At 36.6% G+C, this 22,505-nt stretch overlaps 1 protein-coding gene across 1 annotated transcript; it reads right to left on the reverse strand.

The window, feature by feature from the left end:
* Positions 1 to 1,718: 1,718 nt before the first annotated feature.
* On the reverse strand, positions 1,719 to 21,754 carry LOC133819677 (LEAF RUST 10 DISEASE-RESISTANCE LOCUS RECEPTOR-LIKE PROTEIN KINASE-like 2.4). Its single transcript, XM_062252978.1, has 3 exons — positions 20,842 to 21,754; positions 3,193 to 3,225; positions 1,719 to 3,049 (listed from the first exon to the last, which is right to left on the reverse strand). The coding sequence occupies exons 1-3, from the start codon at positions 21,647 to 21,649 to the stop codon at positions 1,941 to 1,943; spliced, it is 1,950 nt and encodes a 649-aa protein (XP_062108962.1). The 5' UTR covers positions 21,650 to 21,754; the 3' UTR covers positions 1,719 to 1,940.
* Positions 21,755 to 22,505: the final 751 nt, after the last annotated feature.

Consider the following 22,505-nt stretch of genomic DNA (forward strand, 5'->3'; position numbering starts at 1 on the left):
AACAGACGCCAATCGCAGCGTTCCACGTGTCCAGTACTCAAGTAATGGGCAAACCTGGATAATCGCGATAGAAGTTTAAAAGTCCCTGCCATGTAAGTCAGAAAATGACGTCATAGAACACGAGCAAGGACTTGGGGGGCAAATGTACGTCCTAAAATTCAGCACGAGTCTTTTAGACAGCTCGGATACAACTGGCTAGCCAAGAATTATAATAGATGATCCACAAGTTCATATTTCCTCTGTAAAGACAGTGCGATTCCCCAGGCAAATAGCACGAGATGATGAATACAAAGCAATAGGCACGAGCTAGAAACACTTATGAAGCATAGCATCCGAGACACGAGTTGACGCTACACTCAGGTCAGGGGACGCTAAAGATCTGCCATTTCCCTGGATCTTTATAAACCTGGATACGTTATATAAACGTGTGTGATCAGACATGACATATCCGTTTATCCCTGAATTCCCGGACATGTAATATAATCGTGCATGATCAGACATCACATGTCCGTTTATCCCTGATGACCCATGATCAGTTTTACCTAATGATTATACCATACCTTAATATAAATTGTAATATTTATCATTAGTGTGAGACAGGTCACACGAGGGATTTGGATTCACGTGATGACCCCAATGCCTAGCTAGGGATTTTCTCTATAAATACTAAGACATTGGATAGGGGGAGGGAGAGTTGTTTTTCTGTAATACAAAACTCTGTCAAAATAGAGAGGGATAAACAGTAATAATACAGACTTGTGGACTAGGGGGATTTTAACCTCCGAACCACGTAAAAAAGGATGAGTGTTCTTGATATTTCGTTTCTAGTATTTTTAAGTTTCATTTTCTTATTACGATTTACCATTAAGCATTAATCCATCTCAGCTATTTTCATAATTCATTGTTGGCGAAAAACCGCGTCAACAAAGTTTATCTTATAATTTAAATAATTTATTATCATATAGTAAATTAATATTTTTCTCTCTCATTTATAGTTAACCTAAAGTTAATTAATACAACTAATATATAGTTTTCAAATGAAATATATTAGTTTATTTAATTAATTAATTACACATAATTATCACATAATTAAAACTTAGCTCTGAAAAATTAATTCCTTGACAATTAAATCATTTTTACATTTTAAATTGTCAATTATATCCTCACCCTTGACATTGTGCTACAGAGGTGACTTAAGGACTATGAACCTATAATACTAAACTCCAATAAACTATATTATTAATTAAATTCTTTAATTAAATAATCGTATTTATTAATTCCATTATTATTCCACTATAAATATGGGATTTGACTCTTAGTAATTATAGAATTATATTTATAGAATTATCTTGATTTGTCCATTGATATAATCACTTCATGTAGGTTTGTCCTCCAATTTATTGGTTCGCTAATTAGAGTTTGTCAAAATTATCGTTTTACCCTTCTAATTACCTCGTGTTCCTTATGTATGATTAACTCACTAGCCAACAGTAAATTTATAATCACAGTATAAATTTGAGCTCAATAACTATTCAATTCCATAATCAACCATTAATAAAACCAATATTTGATCCATTAGGAAAGCTTGGATTCCCTTGTAAGATCATGTTCTCAGCTATTCATACTATTCAATTTCCAAAACAAAAATCACTAGCTTCATTATACTAAAAAAAATTAACGAGTGAATTAAAAGACCCACAAAAAAGTTCAAAAAAATATAAAAATAAAAAATACATTATAAACCGCTAAATATAAAAAAGTTCAAAGTAACCCTTCTAAAATAAATTTCTGGCTCTTTCTCTAGAGAACGTATACTGTTACCAATAACAACAAAAACTTTGTGTTGTATGGTTTCTCTTTAACACACATCATTAATATGTATTTATATATATATATATATATATATATATTTGGCTCATCACACATCATGTGCAGGGCTTTTACATGGAATGTTGTGGAGACCTTGTTGGAGAAAACAAATATGGCTTCGGTGGAAATTCTATGGACTGAAGGCTTCCTTGTAACATCTGTACAACCTTACTCATCGATGGTCGATCAGCTGGATTAGTTTGAATGCACCAAAAGCTTGTTAATATCATCTTCTGTGATATTTCTTTTTCACCTTCTGTCATGTTTCCCGAAATATGTACTTCATTTCCTTGTTCCATTTTCTTAAAAATTTGATTCGGAAAATATATTTCACTAGTATGAGAAATTGTAGAATCAAAATTCTTTCTACCCCCAACCATTTCAAGAACTAACATCCCAAAGCTATAAACATCAGATTTATGAGACACCCCACCATAGATCCGACTGAATACCTCAGGTGCAATGTACCCTATTGTACCTCTAGCTTCCGCCATGGAGATAATACTCTCCTTATTTATCCAAAGTTTGGCAAGTCCAAAATCTGAAATTTTAGGGCGAAATTCCTCATCTAAAAGAATGTTTTGAGGCTTTATATCAAAATGTAAAATCCTTGTATTACAACCACGATGTAAGTATTCTAATCCTTGTGCAATGCCTAAAGAAATTTCGTATAGTGTCTTCCATTCTAAACGAAGGCCATTACTAAAAGATTCTTTGCTGAAAATAAATTTGTCCAATGATCCATTAGGCATATATTCATAAATAAGAGCTCTTTTCTTCTTCTCGCAACAAAATCCAAGAAGAGTTACTATATTAACATGAGAAGTTCTACCAATACTGGCAACTTCATTGATAAAGTCTTCTCCTTTACTCTTTGATGTATTCAGCATTTTTACTGCCACAAGACGACCATCAGGTAATTTCCCTTTATAAACAGAACCAAAACCTCCTTTACCTATTTCTTGTGTAAATGAGCTTGTCATCTTCTTCACGGTGGCATAACTATATCGTGGGGCAAAAAATCCATGACTCCTTACAAATGCTTCCACGTCAAACTCCTCCCATTCATCTCTTTTCCCAGTAATTATTGTTACTTTACTCAATACGCATTCTTCCCTCTTATGGAAATACAGAATCATAGCGGACAGCATCATAATTGAAGACACAGTTGCCACAATGCCTGTGTGCATGTATATGTAGTCAAAAGATTCTTCATTAAATATCCTATCATGGAAAAGTAAACAGAAACAATATCGAAGTAAATGAATTAAAGAACTTTATTTTATTTTTATTTTTTATATATAGATTTTGCATTCAGCATACCTATGATGACCCAAATGCGTTTTGAAGATGACCCTGCCAGAAAAATGTAAAATCAAGTATAAGAAATGTGATAGTCATCATAATATTTATGTTGGAAATATTTTAGCTAGGTGGATTGCAGAATTATTTCGTAATTACTCAATCTATGTCATAGTATATTGTGAATAACTACGTACCTTGATTATATTCAATTGCACAGCATTAAACGCGAGAAATATGAATGAACGCTAATATAGATGGACTAGGAAAAGACCCGTGAACTAGTACTCCCTTAATAACCCAAATAACGAATAAACGCACTCTTTGAGTCAGTGCCCAACTCCTCAATGAACAAAACTATATATACTAGTATGCCAAAGTCTAGAAAGAGAAAATTATGGATAACAGTATTCGGTTGCTTCTCTAGCCATTCTCATCAGCGATGCTCGACCATCACAAAAGTCCCTCAGCCATCTTGGCTTCGGGCGTGTTCTAGTAGCATGCCTTGTTCTTCGTTCATTGCTTTTGTTTTCTTCTTAAATTAGACTAGGTGCCCACTTTTACATAACCATTTTAATTTTTACTCATTTATTAATCTTCTTACTTTTATACCCAGATTTATAATAAATGTTCCCATTATACATTTTCTTTACACAAGGTGTCCAGGCATGCTATTAAAAAAAAATTGTATAAATTGTAGTTGCCAAGAGTCAAACACATGCCTCTTAGGATTGCATAAGAAGTCACATAATCATCATATTCAACTATTTGTACTGTTAGTTAATAGGTTTAAATAATATTTAATAACAAAGAAACACAACAAATACATAGTTAAATTAATAGCTAAAAATCTATACATTTTATTTTGTTAAGCCTAGTAGTATAATTTTTAAGTATGGTTGTTTAAATTTTAATGAATCATGATTTAAATTTAAGTCTTTTGGTTTAAATTTTAAGTCTTATAGTTTAAATTTTAAATACTATTGATTTAAATTTTAAGGAGCTGTAGTTTATATTTTAAAAGATCATTATTTATATTTTATATAGTCGTGGTTTAGATTTTAATCGTGTGGTTTAACTTTTAAGCCTCGTGGTTTAAATTTTAAAGAGTCTGATTTTAATTTTAAGTCTTGTGGTTTAAATTTTAAACCTTGTAGTTTAAATTTTAAGGATCCGTGGTTTATATTTTATATGGTCGTGATTTAGATTTTAATTATGTGGTTTAACTTTTAAGCCTTGTAATTTAAATTTTAAAGAGTCATAGTTTAAATTTAAAAGAGTCGTAGTTTAAATTTTAAAGAGTCGTAGTTTACATATTAAGTCTTGTGGTTTAAATTTTAAAGACTGGTGATTTAAATTTTAAAGAGTCGTGGTTTAGATTTTTAAGGATCATGGTTTATATTTCATACGATTGTGGTTTAGATTTTATGCCTAGTAGTTTAATTTTTCAGCATTGTGGTTTAAATTTTAAAAAGTTGTGATTTAAATTTTAAGTCTTGTGTTTTAAAATTTTAAGTCTTATGATTTAAATTTTAAGCCTTATGGTTTAAATTTTAAGACTTATGGTTTAAATTTTAAAAAGTCGTGGTTTAAATTTAAAGACTAGTGGTTTTAAATTTTAAAGAATCATGATTTAGATTTTAAATGATCATGGTTTATATTTTATATGACCATGGTTTAGATTTTAAGCCTAGTAGTATAACTTTTAAGCCTTGTGGTTTGAAATTTAAAGAGTCGTGGTTTAAATTTAAAGACTAGTGGTTTAAATTTTAAATAGTCGCGAGTTAGATTTTAAATGATCATGGTTTACATTTTATATGATCGTGGTTTAGATTTTAAGTCTAGTAGTATAACATTTTAGTCTTGTGGTTTAAAATTTTAAGCCTTGTGGTTTAAATTTTAAAGAGTCGTGATCTAAATTTTAAAGACTAGTGGTTTAAATTTTAAAGAGTCGTGATTTAGATTTTAAATGATCATGGTTTATATTTTGTATGGTCGTGGTTTAGATTTTAGGCCAAGTAGATTAACTTTTAGGCATCGTGGTTTAAATTTTAAAGAGTTTTGGTTTAAATAAAAGCATCGTGGTTTAAATTTTAAAAAGTTGTTATTTAAATTTTAAGTCTTGTGGTTTAAATTTTAAAGAGACGTTTAAATTTTAAGCTTTGTGGTGGTTTAAATTTTAAAGACTAGTGGTTTAAATTTTAAAGAATTGTGGCTTAGATTTTAAAAGATTATGATTTATATTTTATATGGTCGTAGTTTAGATTTTAAGTCTAGTGGTTTAACTTTAAGCCTTATGGTTTAAATTTTTACAAGTCGCGGTTTAAATTTTAAGGCTTATGGTGTAAATTTTAAAGAGTGATGATTTATATTTTAAGTTTTATGGTTTACTTTTTGAAGAGTTGTGGTTTAGATTTTAACCCTTGAGGTTAAAATTTTAAAGGGTCGTGGTTTAGATTTTATATCTTGATGTTTATATTTTAAATGATTGTTGTTTACATTTTAAGATTTATGGTTTACATTTTAAGCCTTGATTGTTACATTTTAAAGAATAATTTTTCATAGATTGAATACATTCCTATAAATATAGTTGTCACACATATATATGACACACTACAATTAGAATGCATTTCCAATTTAACTATAATATGACACATATAATACACATTACAACAACACTTAGAACCATGTGCTCAAATAAAGGTAATTTTGGAAGTCTCGTGATAATAAATGGTAAATTTCAATAAATATATTTAGTGTCTAATTTTAGTTAACTACTCTTAAAAGTGGGTAGTTCTCAACTTTTCCCTCGGAAGTTTGTTTCCCTCTCTTTGGGCCTCTTGATCTGTCCAGCTCTTCATTTGGGCTTTGAGCTCTTGAGAGTCCAATATAACCTGGGACGGGTTAACCCTACTCCCCTCCTCAAAAACGACATTGTCCTTAAGGTCGAAGACACTATAAAGAAAGAAAAAAGAATCAAGGTCCTCCCAAGTGGCGTCTTTTGGTGGGTTGTGAGACTATTGCACTAATACTCGTTTGATTGTCATGGAACCACGACGGATGGGTGTAACCTGCAATAATTTCCAAGGGCGTGAGAAGGGCCTGGTGTGCACGAGTCAACTCAAGTAAAGGATAGTGCAGCTCTTGTGTATCTCCGTGAAATGGTTTGAGGACCGACACATAAAAGGCCGGGTGGATGCGACTTCCCTCAAGCAGAGCAAGAGTATTGGCTATAGGACCAGCCCGAGGAGTAATGGCAAAGGGTCCGAAATAACGTCGGCATTGTTTAGTATTGAGCCGATGAGCAACATTAGTTTGGCGGTAAGGCTGGAGTTTAACAAAGACCAAATCACCGATATTGAACTCGATATCATGCCTTTTCTTGTTAGCATGTTGACGCATTTAGTGTTTGGCCTATTGTAGATTAACCTTCAGCTAGCGTGAAATTTGGTCACGAGTAAGCAACTCATCGTCCACTGCCTGAACGGAACTGGCACCACATACATAAGAGAGAATAGTAGGTGGTGGCGGACCATAAACAACCTGAAAATTGTGTCATACCTATAGTAGAGTGGTGGCTAGTGTTGTAGTGGTACTTAGCCCATGAAAGGAAACGGCTTCATTGTTTGGGGTTCTCCGCTGAAAAAGCATGCAAATACTGCTCAACGTACTGATTCGTAACCTCTGTTTCACTGTCGGTTTGAGGGTGGTAAGTCGAAATCTTCTTAAGTTGGAAGTCCATGAATTCAAAAAGCTTCTCCCAAAAAGTTATGATGAAAATGGGGTCCCAGTCCGAGACAATTGTGCAAGGAAGCCCATGAAGACGTATGACCATGTTGGAGAATAGCTCGCCTACTTTAGTGGCTATACACTGAGCGGGCAAAGCGCCAAACTGCGCATATTTGATGAAGCAGTCAATGACCACCAATATAGTAAAGAGGTCAGGAGAGCTTGGAAGGCAAATAATAAAATCCATCGCTAGGTCCTCCCACACACGTTCTGGTAGTTCCAAAGGGTGTAACAGTCCATAAGGAGTCATAGGTGAATATTTTACTGTATGACATATAAGACAAGAAGAAACAAATTGTTGGATATCGATGCAAATGCCTTCCCAAAAGAAATTCGTGCTAAGTCGGATGAATGTGTTATCGACTCTTTCGTGTCCGCCTGTTGGAAGTGTTACCAATGACCAGCCGATTGTTGTACAACAAAAAACCATCCCGAATGGTGTACGGTGTCAGAGAGAGTTGGCCATTTCGGACATGTTGCTGCAAGTTAATAAGATCCTCACAAGTTTTGTTTTCTCGCCGTAAGTCTTCCAAAAATGCAAAATGCCCAGCTAATATGCAGTGTGCAACTGCATAGCCACTGTTTCCTCACGCATGGACAAAGCATCAACCATAGAATTGTCCTTGCCTGCCTTGTTTCAATGATGAATTGATACCCCATCAATTTTTGTAAACAATGTTGTTGCTCTAGAGTTTGGATGACCTGTGTGAGTAACTCCTTCAAACTTTTGTGGTTAGTGTGAATAATAAAGGGGCGACCCAACAAATATTGGCACCAACGAGTCACGATTTCGACCACTGTCCTTAATTCTTTATTGTATGTCGAGGTTCCAAACAATTGAAGCCCAATTTCTTACCAAGGAAGGCTAGAGGGTGTCTGTACTGCATTAATACACCACCAACTCCCACATTAGAAGCATTAATCTCTGCAATATACATCTTCAAAAAATCAAGCAGGCACAAAACGGGGGTGCTCATCATGGCTTGCTTAAGCCAATTGAAGGCCTCTGTAGTATCAGCCATCCAAACAAAGTTGTCCTATTTTTATAGATCCATAAGTGGATTAGCAATGGTGGCATAGTAGGCAACGAACCGTCTATAGCATCTAGTGAGACCCAAAACAACACCCAACTATTTGAGGTTCTTAGGTTGTGGCCATTCTAGCATAGCATCAATCTTGAAAGGATCTACAGTGACTCCGTCCTTAGAAACAAGATGGCCTAAATATTCTACGGTGTGCTGGAAGAAAAGGCATTCACTACCATTTGCATAGAACTTGTGTTGTGAAAGCAATTGAAAAACTAAGCGCAAGTGGGTGACATGATCAGCTTCGTTGCGGCTGTATATGAGTATATCGTCAAAGAAAATAATAACAAATTGACGCAAGTAAGGTTCAAAAACCTGGTTCATGGCTGCTTGGAAAGTGGCTGGGGCGTTAGTCAGGCCAAAAGGCATAACATTGAACTCACAATGGCCCTCATGTGTCTGAAAGGCTGTCTTGTGTATATCCTGTGAATCCATCTGAATCTGATGGTAACCAGCCCTCAAATCCAACTTGGAGAAAATGACAGTGGCCCCAAACTCATCTAAGAGTTCATCAATAGTCTGAATGGGAAATCGGTCCTTAATTACTGTGTTAGGGGAGAATAATCGGATTTATGTGGAATTTATTTGAATATATGTGCAATTATGCAATATAAATGATTTATATGGTAATGGGAATAATTATGCATGTTTACATGTATTAAATATGCATGTGGGCTCATTTTTGTAAATTGGGACATATTTGTAATTTTTGACCCGTTGAGGGTATATTTATATTATGTATGCGTTATGAGTGAGACCCCATTGTTATGGAGATATATTTGAGATGTGTGGTCTGAGGGGATCCTAGTGAGCAGATTAGCAGAATAGTCACAACGGGGTTAAATACCTAGCTCGAGGTGAGCCTAGGGGTATTTTGGGAAACCTAGCGTGTATTCGGGATTTATCGAGTAATGGGTAGTTATGTGGGGATTAATTGGGAATTTATAGGACTACTCGAGGATTAGCGGGAAAAGTGGCAAATGACGATATTGCCCTTGGGGCGTTAAAGAGCAAGTTTTGATCTAGGGGCTTTTTGGTCATTTTGTTAGCTTTTGGTTGGCCTTAGTTAAGGTTAGAAACCTTGAGTAGTAATTAGAAAGCCTCTCCCTCTCTCTCTATTCGGTTCTCTCTTTCCCTCTTGATGTGCTTGGGAGATTTGTGAGATTCTTGAGGAATTGGCCAGGGAATCCAAGAAGCTGAAGCTAGGATTAGGATCAAGGAATAGTTTGGAGTCAGATTACTGTTGAGGTAAAATCTGTAACCTAATTATGCTGTACAATCTAAGTTTTTAAATTCCATTTTTGATGTTCTTGAGCCTCAAAGCCTAAGGTATAATTTAAGAGTTCTATGGTAATTTTTGGGTATGTTGTGGTGTTAAATTGTTGCTCTGGATGTATTTCTTGGAGTTTGTAGCTCAATTTTGGGTTTAGCTGCTATTTAGAGTGAATTATGGTGAATTTGGCATAGGGAAAAACGTAGGAAAGCCCTAGAATTTCTGGGTTTCAGGCTCGAGTCGCAGCGCTGTTATTCAAGCATCGTGGCCCGTGTACATGAGATGGCCTTGGCGATTCTCTGAAATCGCCTAAGAATTGCGGCGCTGGCCAGGCGCCCCGCGACCTGTGCCTCCCAGGAGAGAGCACCGAGCTCTCTGACTTGTAGCGCGTCGCAACCCTTGGGCCTAAGCTACGGATCAAATAGAGAACATTGGCCAATTAAGGTTTTTAAGCTCAGGAGCTCAAACATAAAGGCTCACGAAGGATTCTACTACTCAATTTAGTAGAATTCAAAATCCTAAAGGCTAGAAATACACCTTGAAACTCTTAAATAGTTTAAGTGATTGATGGTTATCGTCATTGCTTTGTGACTAGGTTATACCGCTAGGGCTCTGGGATAGGGATCGTGCTCAGGATTGCCACACGCTATCTGCTCGGACTCGAGGTAAGAAACCGTTTCTTGCACCTAGTGTAGGGCGTGCGCCCCAATTGTAGGGCATGGAAATAAGTGTGCCATGATACCGTTATAGTTGAATGTCTGCTGTGAATGAATTTATGCTATTATAATTGTTGGTATTGAATGTCTGGTAGGGAGACCGTTAACGGCATCACATGTGTAATGTGCGCCATAGTGGCAAGGCCATAACGCGGACCTGGGATCCGCCACAGTGGCAGGGCCATTATGAAGATGGAATGTCTATCCACTTGGCATTGTGTGGTATAATGTTTGGAAAATATATTGTTGGAAATTCTATATGAGTAGGATGTGGTTATAGTGTATGCAATATATGATTATGTTATCTGCTTATATGTGTGATTGCTGGGTTTTCTTGTTGGACCTCGGCTCACGGGTGCTTCGTGGTGCAGGTAAGGGTAAAAGAAAGTTGGACCAGCCATGAATTGGAGAGCTTCATGGGTGATGTGCACATATGCATCTTACTCGACCGCCACAACCAAGATAGCTTGGGAGGAACTAGGGTTGAACCCCATTTTGCCGCTTAGGAAGGCTAATTTGTATTCCATTTGTCTTTTATCACTCTATAAACACTTTTTGGGATCCCGTGTATAAACTTAATATTTTAATGAAAAATAATTACTTCTTTGACCAAAAATTTTAATACCTAACCTTGATTTAGTCTTTAATTACACATTTAAGTCCAAATGACTCACTTAGCGAGTTAAGCACTATCTTAAACACACAGTGTAATGATCCTGACTAGTCAGAGCATTACACCATTCAAGGCACGCTAATCCACACAAAAATGCCACGAACCATCCTCCTTTTTGAAAAAAAGCACCGGAGATGAATAAGGGCTAGTATTGTGGCAGATAAATCCAGATTCCATCATTTCCCAAACCATCTTTTCCACAATGTCCTTTTGAAAATACAGATATCTGTATGGGCGGACATTCACTGGTAAGATGCCAGGCTGCAAATGAATGCGATGGTCAACAGTGCGGAGAGGAGGCAAGTGACTGGGGGTCTCAAAAACATAGTGAAATTTGGTAATGAGGGCACACCCAACGGGAGGAAGGCGCGCTTTTAGCTCGTCCAACTCTGAAATAGCTAAGTCAGATTCATTGTCGGCAGCGGTCATACGACAGAGCCAATGAATATCCCCTTCAATAATCACTGTGCTCAATTGTGAAAAGGAAATTCACTTGTCCTGCACCATGGGGTTTCCATTCAATTTAACTTTCTGCCCCGACCACTGAAACTCCATGGTTAAGTGCTTGTGGTCATGGACAAGTGGCCCTAAGGTTTGAAGCCATTGCATTCCCAACACCACATCTAATCCCTAAATGGGCAGCACAAACAAGTCTACGGCAAAGCGAGCCCATGCAATTCAAGCTCCACCTGTTTACATTGTTTGGAACAAGTAAAAAAATTTCCATTACCCATGTATACCTTAAACCTTTTCGTGGGTTCGCTGGACATATGCAATTTCTCAGGTGAAGACTCTTGAATAAAGTTGTTATCACTGCATGTGTCAATGAGTACTTCCAAAGCCTCTGACCGATGTTTGGCCATCAATAAAAATATCCACATATTGGTAGAATTGGAGAATGAATGGAGGTTGACCTCCTCGTGTGGTTCCTCCTCGGTGAGGGATTGGAACTCATCACAGTTGTGATTGTTATTGAACTTTTCATCACAAGTGAAACAAAGGTCCTTGTTACGTCGATCCTTCAACTCGGTAAGAGTGAGTTGTTTGATTGGAAACTGAGAAGTTAATGGAGGAGTGGAACCAGACATAACCACCATAAATTGCCCTGCCACTTTGGGGCTGATGGAGTAGTCAACAACCGTAGCCTTACGAGTAGGAAATCCCAAACGAGGTAGTCGGGTCGAGAACGACTAGCAAAATCCTCATGGTGATCTTCAAATAACTGGGCCTTGGCCATAGCATCCACTAAGTCAATCGGATGGGTCAGAAGAAGTTCCCTTTTAAATCTTCAGTTTTAAGCCCTAAATGAAAAAAATTAAGAAACATAGAATCGACACACCAATGATTTGGGTCATCACAACTTCAAATTCAGCTCGATACTAAGCGATCTGTCCCGTCTGCGTGAGTTTGGCAATACGCCCAAGTGGATCATCATAGATCGAAGCACCATAATGCTTCCTTAATTCCAGTAAGAACACATCCCAACTAGTAAGGAGACCCCCTTTCTCCATCCATTGATACCAAGTCCCTGGTCCCTCATCGAGGTGAAAGGCAACCATCGCCAATCGCATTTCCGACTCCACACTTTGGATGTCAAAAAAAATATTAATCTTGTGGACCCAATTCTCCACATTAACGCCATCAAATCGAGGAACCTTCACTGAAGAGTCTTGAGGAAGGAGTTCAAATCCTTCGCTGATAAACCACTACCACTGAGGTGGCATGCCACACGACTCTGCTCGGCGTTGATGCTTTGGTTCGTGGCCTTGGTCACGGAATGAACTAGAGCCTGAGATAGTTGGCCCAATCGTTCCTCCGTGGAAACTCGATGTTGCTCCAACATTGACGTGAACTTCTCCATCTAAGAGTCAGAGTGTTGTTTGAAATTGAGTTCCATGAATTTCAAGAGCTCAGAAATTTCGTCGTTCTTAATGGTGGAAGGCAATGAAATCATCAATAATAGCCCAAATAAGGGATAAACGCACTATTCGAGTTAGTGCCCAACTTCTCATTGAACAAAGTTCTTCTTACAGCATAAAATACCCAATTACAGTATCCAAAACTATATATACTAGTCAGCCAAAGTCTAGAAAGAGAAAGATATAAACATGCATAACAAAATTTGGTTGCTTCTCTAGCCATTCTCCTTAGCGATGCTCGACCATCACAAAGTCCCTCAGCCATCTTGGCTTCACGCGTGTCCTAGCAGCACGTGATGTTCTTCTGGTTAATTGCTTTTGTTTCCTTCAACTGGTGTGATGTTCTCTTCAGAAGCTAGTTGTGTTACTTATTATAAAGGATGACCAAAGGATATTTTCACAAGAAATCGAGGAGGGAAGAGATGCCTCTGTCTACAGGATCTAATCATCAAAGATAGGGGGATGGTTGGCAAAGATGTCATCCTCGGGGAAATCTATATAAGATTTCTATTATGGATTTGGAGGATCAGAAAGGATTGGCTCCTCCTCTTCCATAGCAAGAAAAGTTAGATCGTTGTTAGGGTAGTTTTCTTCATCAAAATATAGTTCCACTATTATGCCACTAGTAGTGGTGTCAGCAACATGTAAATTGTTGACTGCGTTTTTAGCCAACGACGTGAGAACGTCAAATACGACGAACCTTCAAGAGAATGTAAACGACAACAGACGGTATAAACAAGAAAAGTAAATAACACAGAATTTTTATAGTGGTTCAGCCCCGATTGTCGGTAATAGCCTAATCCACTTAGAGTTGTGATTTATAAATCTATACTCAAGATCAGATGGACTATGCCAACTGAGTTTCTTCAGTATAAATTGTGAAAATACAAGAATTCTCTCTAATTTCAGCACTTTCTCTCTCTAGAATAGACAGACCCAATTTTATCTCTCTAGAAAGAATAAGCAGAAGGGACCTCTCTCTCATCTCATAAGCCCTCTATTTATAGAGATGGGATCCTCAACTGATATCCCCTTATAATAGGGATATTTTACTATATTTATTATATTTATATTACAAATAAACATTCAACATTCAAAATGTAACAAACTCCCCATTTGTGGGAAGAATGAGAGATTCCCGCGCATGTTGTTGAAGTTGTATCTGACTTAGTCTCCTCTAGCTAGTTGGTCCACCTCCTACTCGCTACCCATGCAAGGGCTGGTTGAACGTGCATGGTGGTAGGTTGAACGTGCATGGTGGTAGGTTGAACGTGCATGGTGGTAGGAGATGCACTTCTCTCCTCTAACATGCACTCTCCTCTAGCATGCCATGTTCCTCCTTGAACCAATCTCCTTGGCTTCTCCTCGGACTAAGGTGGTCCGAGGCAACCTCCTTGGCACCTCACCTTGAACAACATTGAGGGAACCTCACCTTGGACAATATTGAGGGAACCTCACCTTGGACAACATTGAGGCAACCTTCTTTAGCATCTCCCAAACATGTCCGATCGAACATTGTATAGACTTTCCTTATGAAAGTCTAAGTCTCCATTCTCTTGCATGAGACTCCTCCTCCTTAGCTATTTACCTTGGACACGTTCGAGCCAACACTTAGAAAACCTTGGGAGGCTTGCCTCCTACACACCCTTGGGGTCTCCTAGGACCACACCCTCCTTGGGGTCTCCTAGGACCACCCTCTTAGCCCTCCTAGGAGGCACTCTCCTAGATGCATTCTCCTTAGCCTCCTAGGATGCATTCTCCAATTTTTGGGTATAACATAAATCAATACGGGTAGAAGAGGCATCCTCTACTGAAGAATCTTTCTGAGAAATTTCCTTGAAAGGATCAGACCAATGATCTATTGGAAAAATGGCTAGGCTTGTAGCTAATAGAAAGTAGGGGTGGCAATTTGGGTCATGACATGATGACACGATTAAGGTAAACACGAACACGACACGTTTAATAATCGTGTCATGTTCATGTTTGAGCTTTTGACACGTTTAATAATCGTGTCGTGTTCGTGTTTACCTTAATCGTGTCATCGTGTCATAATCGTGTTGACCCGTTTAATAATCGTGTCGTGTCATAATCGTGTCGTGTCATAATCGTGCAGACACGATAACACGAATAATTTGCATAGGTTTTATGATTTTTTTCATATAGTTATGATTAATCATGTCATAATCGTGTTCGTGTTGTGTTGACCTGTTTAATAATCGTGTCGTGTTCGAGTTCGCATTTTTTACACGTTTAATAATCGTGTCGTGTTCGTGTTTACCTTAATCCTGTCATGTCATAATCGTGTCGACACGAATCTGACACGTTTACACGAATTGCCAGCCTTAATAGAAAGAGACAGGGATCGAGTAAAAAATAATCAATGAAAGCGTATGGTCAAATACTGGGTTCAGAATACCCTTTAGAAGGGTCGAGAAGAGATTGTTGTCCTTGTCGAAATCTTTCAAATAGTCATCCATTGAGGTAAAGACTTTGAAAGGCGATGAAGAAAGACTCTTGGATGAATTTTTTTATTAGGATGGTTGGCTTGGATATTTAGAGGAAGGAGGGATACCAATTTTTTTCCAATTGTCAAGAGGTCATATGGGTATGATTAGTATTATGATTGATAGTTTTAAGCTTGGCTTGACTCCAAGAGCCTTTTAGAAAAATTATAAATTGGGATGCGTGAACTTGCATGAGTGAATCCCAGAGCCGTCTTTTTATCTTAAGACTCAAGACAAAATGAATTATTCTTAGAAAATCTTACATTTTATAATTAATTCATATTTTAGTTTTTTATTTGTTTAATTTGCAATATGAATGATATTTGGTTAAAATATATATAATTTAGAATAAAAATGATAATTTTGTATAAAAAAAATAATATACAAAGACAATAATAAGTTAATAAAAAAAATTATTTATAAGAGCAAAGACAATTTTATCAAAATAATATAAAGTTCATTCCATTCTTATTCTCATTTCAGAGTATCTACTAAACAAAATAATGACAATACTATTCTATTGCATTTTTATTACTATTATTATCACTTTCATTTTTGTTTTGCAACCAAAAGTTATAGGTAATAAATAGATATTAAATTATTCCTATTTTTTTTTATAGAACATATGTTATTTATTTAAAGTTTAAATTTTAATTATAATTTTCTAAAAATTAAAATACGAGTTTACAAATAAAAAATATTTAATAATTTTCATCAACTAAAAATTTAATGTCTTAAACATTAATTTAGATGCTCAATTAATGAATTTGTAATAATAATAAGGGTCTAATTAATCAAATGCATTTGAATATTTTTATTCTTACATTTGGACTTCAATTTTTTTTAGAAAATTCATATTAAAGTAATAAGAGACCAAGCAACTAACCCTAAAGAAAAACTATAGGTAATTACATCCACCTTCATTAGGACGGATCTTTAAACCAAACAAGGCAATTTGGGGGTAACCTACTACTGTTTATGAAGGATTCTAACTAATCATTGAAGTAGTTAACTAAAACATTAAATAGAAACTATACCATATATGAATGGCGTTAATATCATGTGAAGATAAATCTGTATTTTATCCTAATTAATTTCTGTTTTCTACTCTCTAATCATCTACGACAAGAAAATTAAGTAAAGTAGATCAACTAAACAAGAAAATTAGGAAAATTGGAATTTGGGAGGCCAAATGAGCAAAATCTATATAGATGATTTGATGAGAACGTACCCGAAGAAGTAGCGGAAAAAGTGTCTGATCCACATCTAGCGTTATAAGCTCTATCTCTGCAGTAACATTTGAATTGCCTTGTTGTATCATCTGATCCAAAAACTCCCTCAGACCTTAAACACTCATCACAAAAGCTATTACTTGGCAGCCACGGTGTGCTGAAGATTTTGACTTAGGAGGGAGATAAGCTGCTGACTGAGCTCGGTTTGGGACAGCACAGGTGGTTTGCCTAAAATCGACCCAGAAGCAAGAGAAGCGGAAGCTTGATGAACAGAAGGTTTGATAGCTTCATCTTGACGACGCTTGTCACCGTACCCAGGAGGAAACCCATGAAGAAAAAAACATTTTTCCACTAAGTGACCCAGCTTGAGACAATGAGAACAAGTGGGTCTCAGTTTCTTTGATCTTGATGAAGGAGGCTTGGTAGAAGTGTGTGAACCCGCAGTAGCAGAAATGAAAGGAATGGTGTGGCCTAGACTTCTTTGTCTTTCTTCTTGAGAGATCATGGAGAAGACTTTGGACAGCGGAGGAAGAGGATCATAGAGCAGAATTTGGGCTCTTACAGAAGAATAGGAGTCATTGAGACCAGCCAGAAATTGCATTATTTGATCCCTGTGATAATAGCCAAGCAATCTTTCAACAGCACCACATTTACAGCCACAAGAACAAGGGATAATTGGCTGAAACTCCTTGAGTTCATCCCAAATAGCTTTGAGACGAGTAAAGTATGAATTGACATTTGAGTCACCTTGTTTGATGGTGTGGACTGAAGTTTGAAGCTGGAATATCCGAGGACCATTGCCTTGATTAAATCGCTCATGGAGGTCATTCCACATAGCGGTGGCTGAATCTTGAAACATAATATTAGCTGCAATTTCACGAGAAACAGATTGTAAAATCCAAGCCATAACCATATTATTGCACTGAACCCAAGCATGAAAAAAAGGATCATGGGGAGGGGGTTGAGGCAGGGACCCGTTTATAAACTGGGTTTTATTTTTGGCAGCAATGGAGATGGAAGCAGCCCTCTTCCATGACTGAAAATTTTCTTGACCTGTTAAAATCTGAGTTGATATCAGAAAGTTGGGATTGTCTCCAGTTCCCAAGTGATAGATGTGATCAACTTGAGAAGGTTGACAGATAGGGGTTGTTGAGGCACACGGAATGCCAAGGCTCGGAGGACCATTTCCAGGAGGAGTAGAGCACCTTGGGAGAACAGCTGCCGAAGGAGGGGGCTGAGGACCCGGAGAGGGAGGCGATGGGGCAGTTGGCAGACCGTCACGTGGAGGCTAGGAAGAAGATCCATTAAGAGGCGCAGCAACACTGGGGTTCGGAGAAGGACCAGGCGCCATGGTCGGAGCTGAAGGAGACGCACCAGGGACGGTGGCCGGTGCAGGGGGAAAGCTGGAGACAGAGGAGCTTCGTGGCTAAGATTGTCTGGTGCGAGCCATGAGCAAGGAACCAAGCGACTGGGCAGAGGAATCACGGCTGAGCAGGGAGGACGGTCGCAAACCAGGCGGCTGAGCAGAGAGACCGGTCGTGGCTGAGCAGAGAGACGGCAGAGGGTTCCAATAAGAGGGTTTCAAGAAGAGGGTTTCGGTGGCAAGAAAAGGGTTTCAGGAAAAACAAAGAAAGGGTTTCAAGAAGAGGGTTTCAGAAAAGAAAAAAAAAGAGGGTTTCGGTTTTGATATCAAGAAGAGGGTTTAAAAAAAAAGAATATTCTCTGATACCATGAAAAGAATCATGAGGCTCCATCTAAAAACCAATTGGTGATTAGTGGAGTTACACATGTTCTTATTAATGGTTCAATATTCTTAATAATCTAATACTTGCATTCCACTCTATTCCAAATCCTGAATTTATGGCATCACTCAGCTCATTTAAAGTTAAATTTGGGGTCTTTAATTTCGCCGCTGCGGAGTCCAGAATACGCAGAACCACACCTTCCCCGCAACTTGGAATATTGGCACTCGCAGTCTTCATGGACTCCGTTGCAAAGAAATTAGTAACGCCTGTTCCATCACTGGAGCAGCTGAATTGACTTGTTGTATAGCTTTAGTCATTTCGGTAAATAAAGATGAAGGACATCCGTAGTAAAGCGTTAGGTTTTGAGTATCCACACTATAACGAAACAAGGTTGTATTCAACGTGGCTGTTTTGCGATCATCAGAACAGAGGTTGTTCCAGTACTCATCCCGAACCACCGTCAGTTTGCGCTCATCCGATTTGATTTCAATCACTCGGTAGTCAAACGAGTCAATCGTGAGCTCCGGTGCTTCCCCGCTGCAATTGAGCTCGAAATCTGGGTGGCCGCAATAGGCCGGTCGGTCCTCTCCCCAGAAAGGATAGCCGAGGTTCTTGAATTTGTCTCCACAGTTTAAGGGCGTGTTGTTGCATTTTATGTATTGCTCGTTGTCTTGGGCGAAAATGGAAGTATGTAGTGTCAAGGTTATGATGAAGAAGATGGAGGATGATATACGGGGAAGCATTTTGAGAGAGAGAGAGAGTAGAAGACAGATACACATAATTTGAAATTATGATAATGTAAAAGAAGTGGGAGAAGAAATATTAGTTGTCTGTTCAAATGAGAGCATCATAAGAAAATTAACGGAGTTTGACAAATTAATCTATCTACTAATAAAATTTATGTCATGTGGAAGGTTCTAATATTGGCAGATTTTTTTTTTGTGGCAGACTCATTAGCTGAGATTAGGTGATCTAGTCTAAGCTAAGCTAAAATGTTTTATTTTTTATAATACAGAGAAAAAATAATTAAATAGTTTTTAAATTGGTGATATAAATTTTTTTTTACCTAAATAAATAGTATTTTTTTTTATATGTAATGAAATATTATTCATCAAATTATAAACATTTTATTATTTTTTTATAAAATTTTGTAAATATATATATACACAAGTTTGATACTATTATATTTAATTATTTTATTTCTTAAAATGAATAAAATATTTTTAAAAATATAATATTTAATTGATGTAGATAAAAAGTACAAATATAAATATATGGTATAATATAAATATTTGAGATAAATTATAAAAAAAAAATATTTTGGTGATTAATTTTGTATTTTGTAATATATTAGTTGGGTCTCCCTCAGACCACCTTAGATCCCTTCATAAATGCCTCGTATTTACGTTCCCAAAGTTTCTCTAATATCCAAAATATTTTATTTTAAGAAGAAACATAAAAGTTAAAGGTTGACTCTGACTCGGTACATGCAATACGCATGTTAAACAAACTAAAATACAGTTACCTAACCCGAACTTATCGAGCATTAAAATATAAATAAATATATAAATGTCCATTCGAAAATTTAGGCCATTATTTTTGTCAGATTTTTTTTATTTGCTTGTAATATAAAGTGTTTGAAAATTGATCTGGACAACTTAAATTATTAAAAAAAAACTGATGGCATGCCAAAGTATATATGTGTTTTGTTTTTAGGTAAAATGTGTTACTAGTGTAATGAAAGTCAACACGCAAATTGAAGCGCATTTACACAACGAACACATATCTCTAAATACAATACGAAGTAGAAAGTAAAGCACAGGTTACTTAGTAGATAAAGTCTAAGATATATTCAACACCTACCAGAAAGTGACCACTATGATTAAAGCTTATTTATGCCGAGGAATATTACATAAGCTAGTTATTTCAAAGCGCGTTTACATTCAAAGGCGAGAGCGACAAGTTATCTAACCGAGCAGAGAAGTTCATGAATTAGGCAAAATGATCCCTAAACAATCCTTTATTCTAACATCTAAGACTAACAAGTCTCGAGATTTTCACATAAAAGTGCAAGTAGCGCTACAAACATGTTATTTCAAATATTAGTTCATTAATTAATATTGTTGTTTCGTGTGTAACAAAACTTTGACCAAGTCTAAAAAATAGTGTTGGGGTCTGGTTCGGCTAAGGGTACAGTCACACCGTAGAAATGGAAAAAAAGAAAGGAAGGTATAGGAAGAAGCCTGGGCCATGGACTAAAAAAATTTGTATTAATAACAGCCTGTTTTTACCTAATTTATGGAAACACGTGTCATTTCCTATTAGCGAATTAGTCTATATCTAGGACTACATCCAGCCTATTATGATGAGATATATGGTATGTTTCACTCGGACTATTCTGATTTCTATAGCCTATATATGATAACCAAACAAAACTACACAAGCTAAATACATGGGTGAGAACAGTTTTATGATATAGCATATCTTTTAATTGTTTGGTTACCAATATTAGTAATGTATTATGAGCATATAATCATCATCATAAGGATAAGGGTTTTTTTCTTGTAAGTTTTATGATTATACAGTTTTAAAGGGGCCAAGAGCCATCGTTTTGAAAGATGAAGTGTATTTAAAGGCACGTACAATCATAATAAATAAAAGAAAACCAACACATAATTAGTGGGACAACAAAGACATGAAAACTAGCTAGCAATGAGTCAAAATCAATACGTACCTGAATTAGTTGGCGTTCCAATTTGTGTGCCTCCAGATTCCGGTCGGCTCGCACATACGTCCTTGAGCCCAGGAGATTGATCACCGCGGCAGTAACATGTCGTTCGATTAACTTCCACGTCGTATCCACAAACCCCTGAAGAGTTCCTACACTTTTCACACGCTTCAAAATCCACCTTGTACTCAACAGGGTAACCTTCTTTCAGATTCTCTTCTATTAACGAAGAATTCATAAAATCACGGTAACTGCTTACAGGATCAGAAACCCTCACAGTAACCCTCGAACGACAAGAAAAATCATCTCCGTTGTTTTTCAAAGTAGTACTATTTCCTGGCAATATAAACGCTTTCTCAGTAGGATTACAATCGAACCAACCGAATATGCTGCCACTAGTATAATTACAGCCGTAGAAAATTGTGATATCTTCGGAGGGTCCGGCGTATTCGAAGAGTTCCGTATCCAGAGTGCTGTTCCCATAATGTGGCGAACAAAGTCCATTGTTCAAGAAGTCAACTCTAGCGATTTTAAGGACTGGTGATACTTTCTCAATCTCCAGAACTTGGTATTTGATTTCCTTGATCTGAATAGTGGCATTGTTTTCCTCACAACTGAGCTTCAGTTTAGGGTGACCACAATATTCAGGCCTGTCTTCACCCCAGAAGGGAAAATCCACATCACTGATGCTCCCACAACGGTATTTCTTACTGCTACACTCCGAGTATAAATCCAAACTGAAGCAGAGATGAAATTGTTTGAATACCAAGAAGAGGAGTAGGCAAAACGAAATCAACAACTGTTTGTTAATCATTTCTGGGCCGGGCGACTAAAGAAGGAACCGAATTGTTGTGGTTAGGTAGGGGCAGTGATTAAGTTGAGGAGTACAATTTGAAGAATGACTAAAAACAAAGGACATGTATAAGAAAATATTAGGAGAATTTTCAAGGGGCACAAAACATACAATAATATTTTGTTATGTATATATTCAATGAAAGTGAATGAGACGGGATAGCGAAAGATTTGGAATTTTAGGTGCTTATTTGACTTATTATGAGTTTCACACAATTAACAGTCTCTCTTTCATCTCGTTTCAAATTTTGATGACTTTAATTTGTTTGTTTGGCTTCGTCCAAAGATATGTGTATAATCTTCCACATTAGTGACCAAGTTATGTCTTTCCATGGACGCAATACAAATATCAATTAATTAATATGTATTTGAACAACCACCTTTCAAAAAGAAAAAAAATATATATTATTTATCAACCCTGGTCCTTATGATTATTGTCATTGATAAAGTTATGTGTAATCAAATTTATTTATAAAAGACTTGTTCATTTTTCATCTGTCTATGTAATTAAAGATATGTTGTTTAATTGCTTATGAATTCTTATTATCATGTTTAATAAAATAAAAATAGGTAATAATTACACTATAAAACAAATATTTTGTAATAATTATTATTTAAAATTGATAGCATTTAATTAAATTACCCTTAATTGTTATGGGGCTGTAAGATTTAGAAAGTATAATTGAAGCACTTTAATTACTTCCAGAAAAAGCATGCCAAATTGATGAGTAATTAGTCTAATTTAAATCAAAATCCAATTAAGAAATATCTTCCAAACAGACCCTAAAAATATTTATTTATTTATACTTGAGAGTAGA

The sequence above is a fragment of the Humulus lupulus genome, chromosome 2 (genome assembly GCF_963169125.1).
Source record: "Humulus lupulus chromosome 2, drHumLupu1.1, whole genome shotgun sequence".
Taxonomy (NCBI): domain Eukaryota; kingdom Viridiplantae; phylum Streptophyta; class Magnoliopsida; order Rosales; family Cannabaceae; genus Humulus; species Humulus lupulus.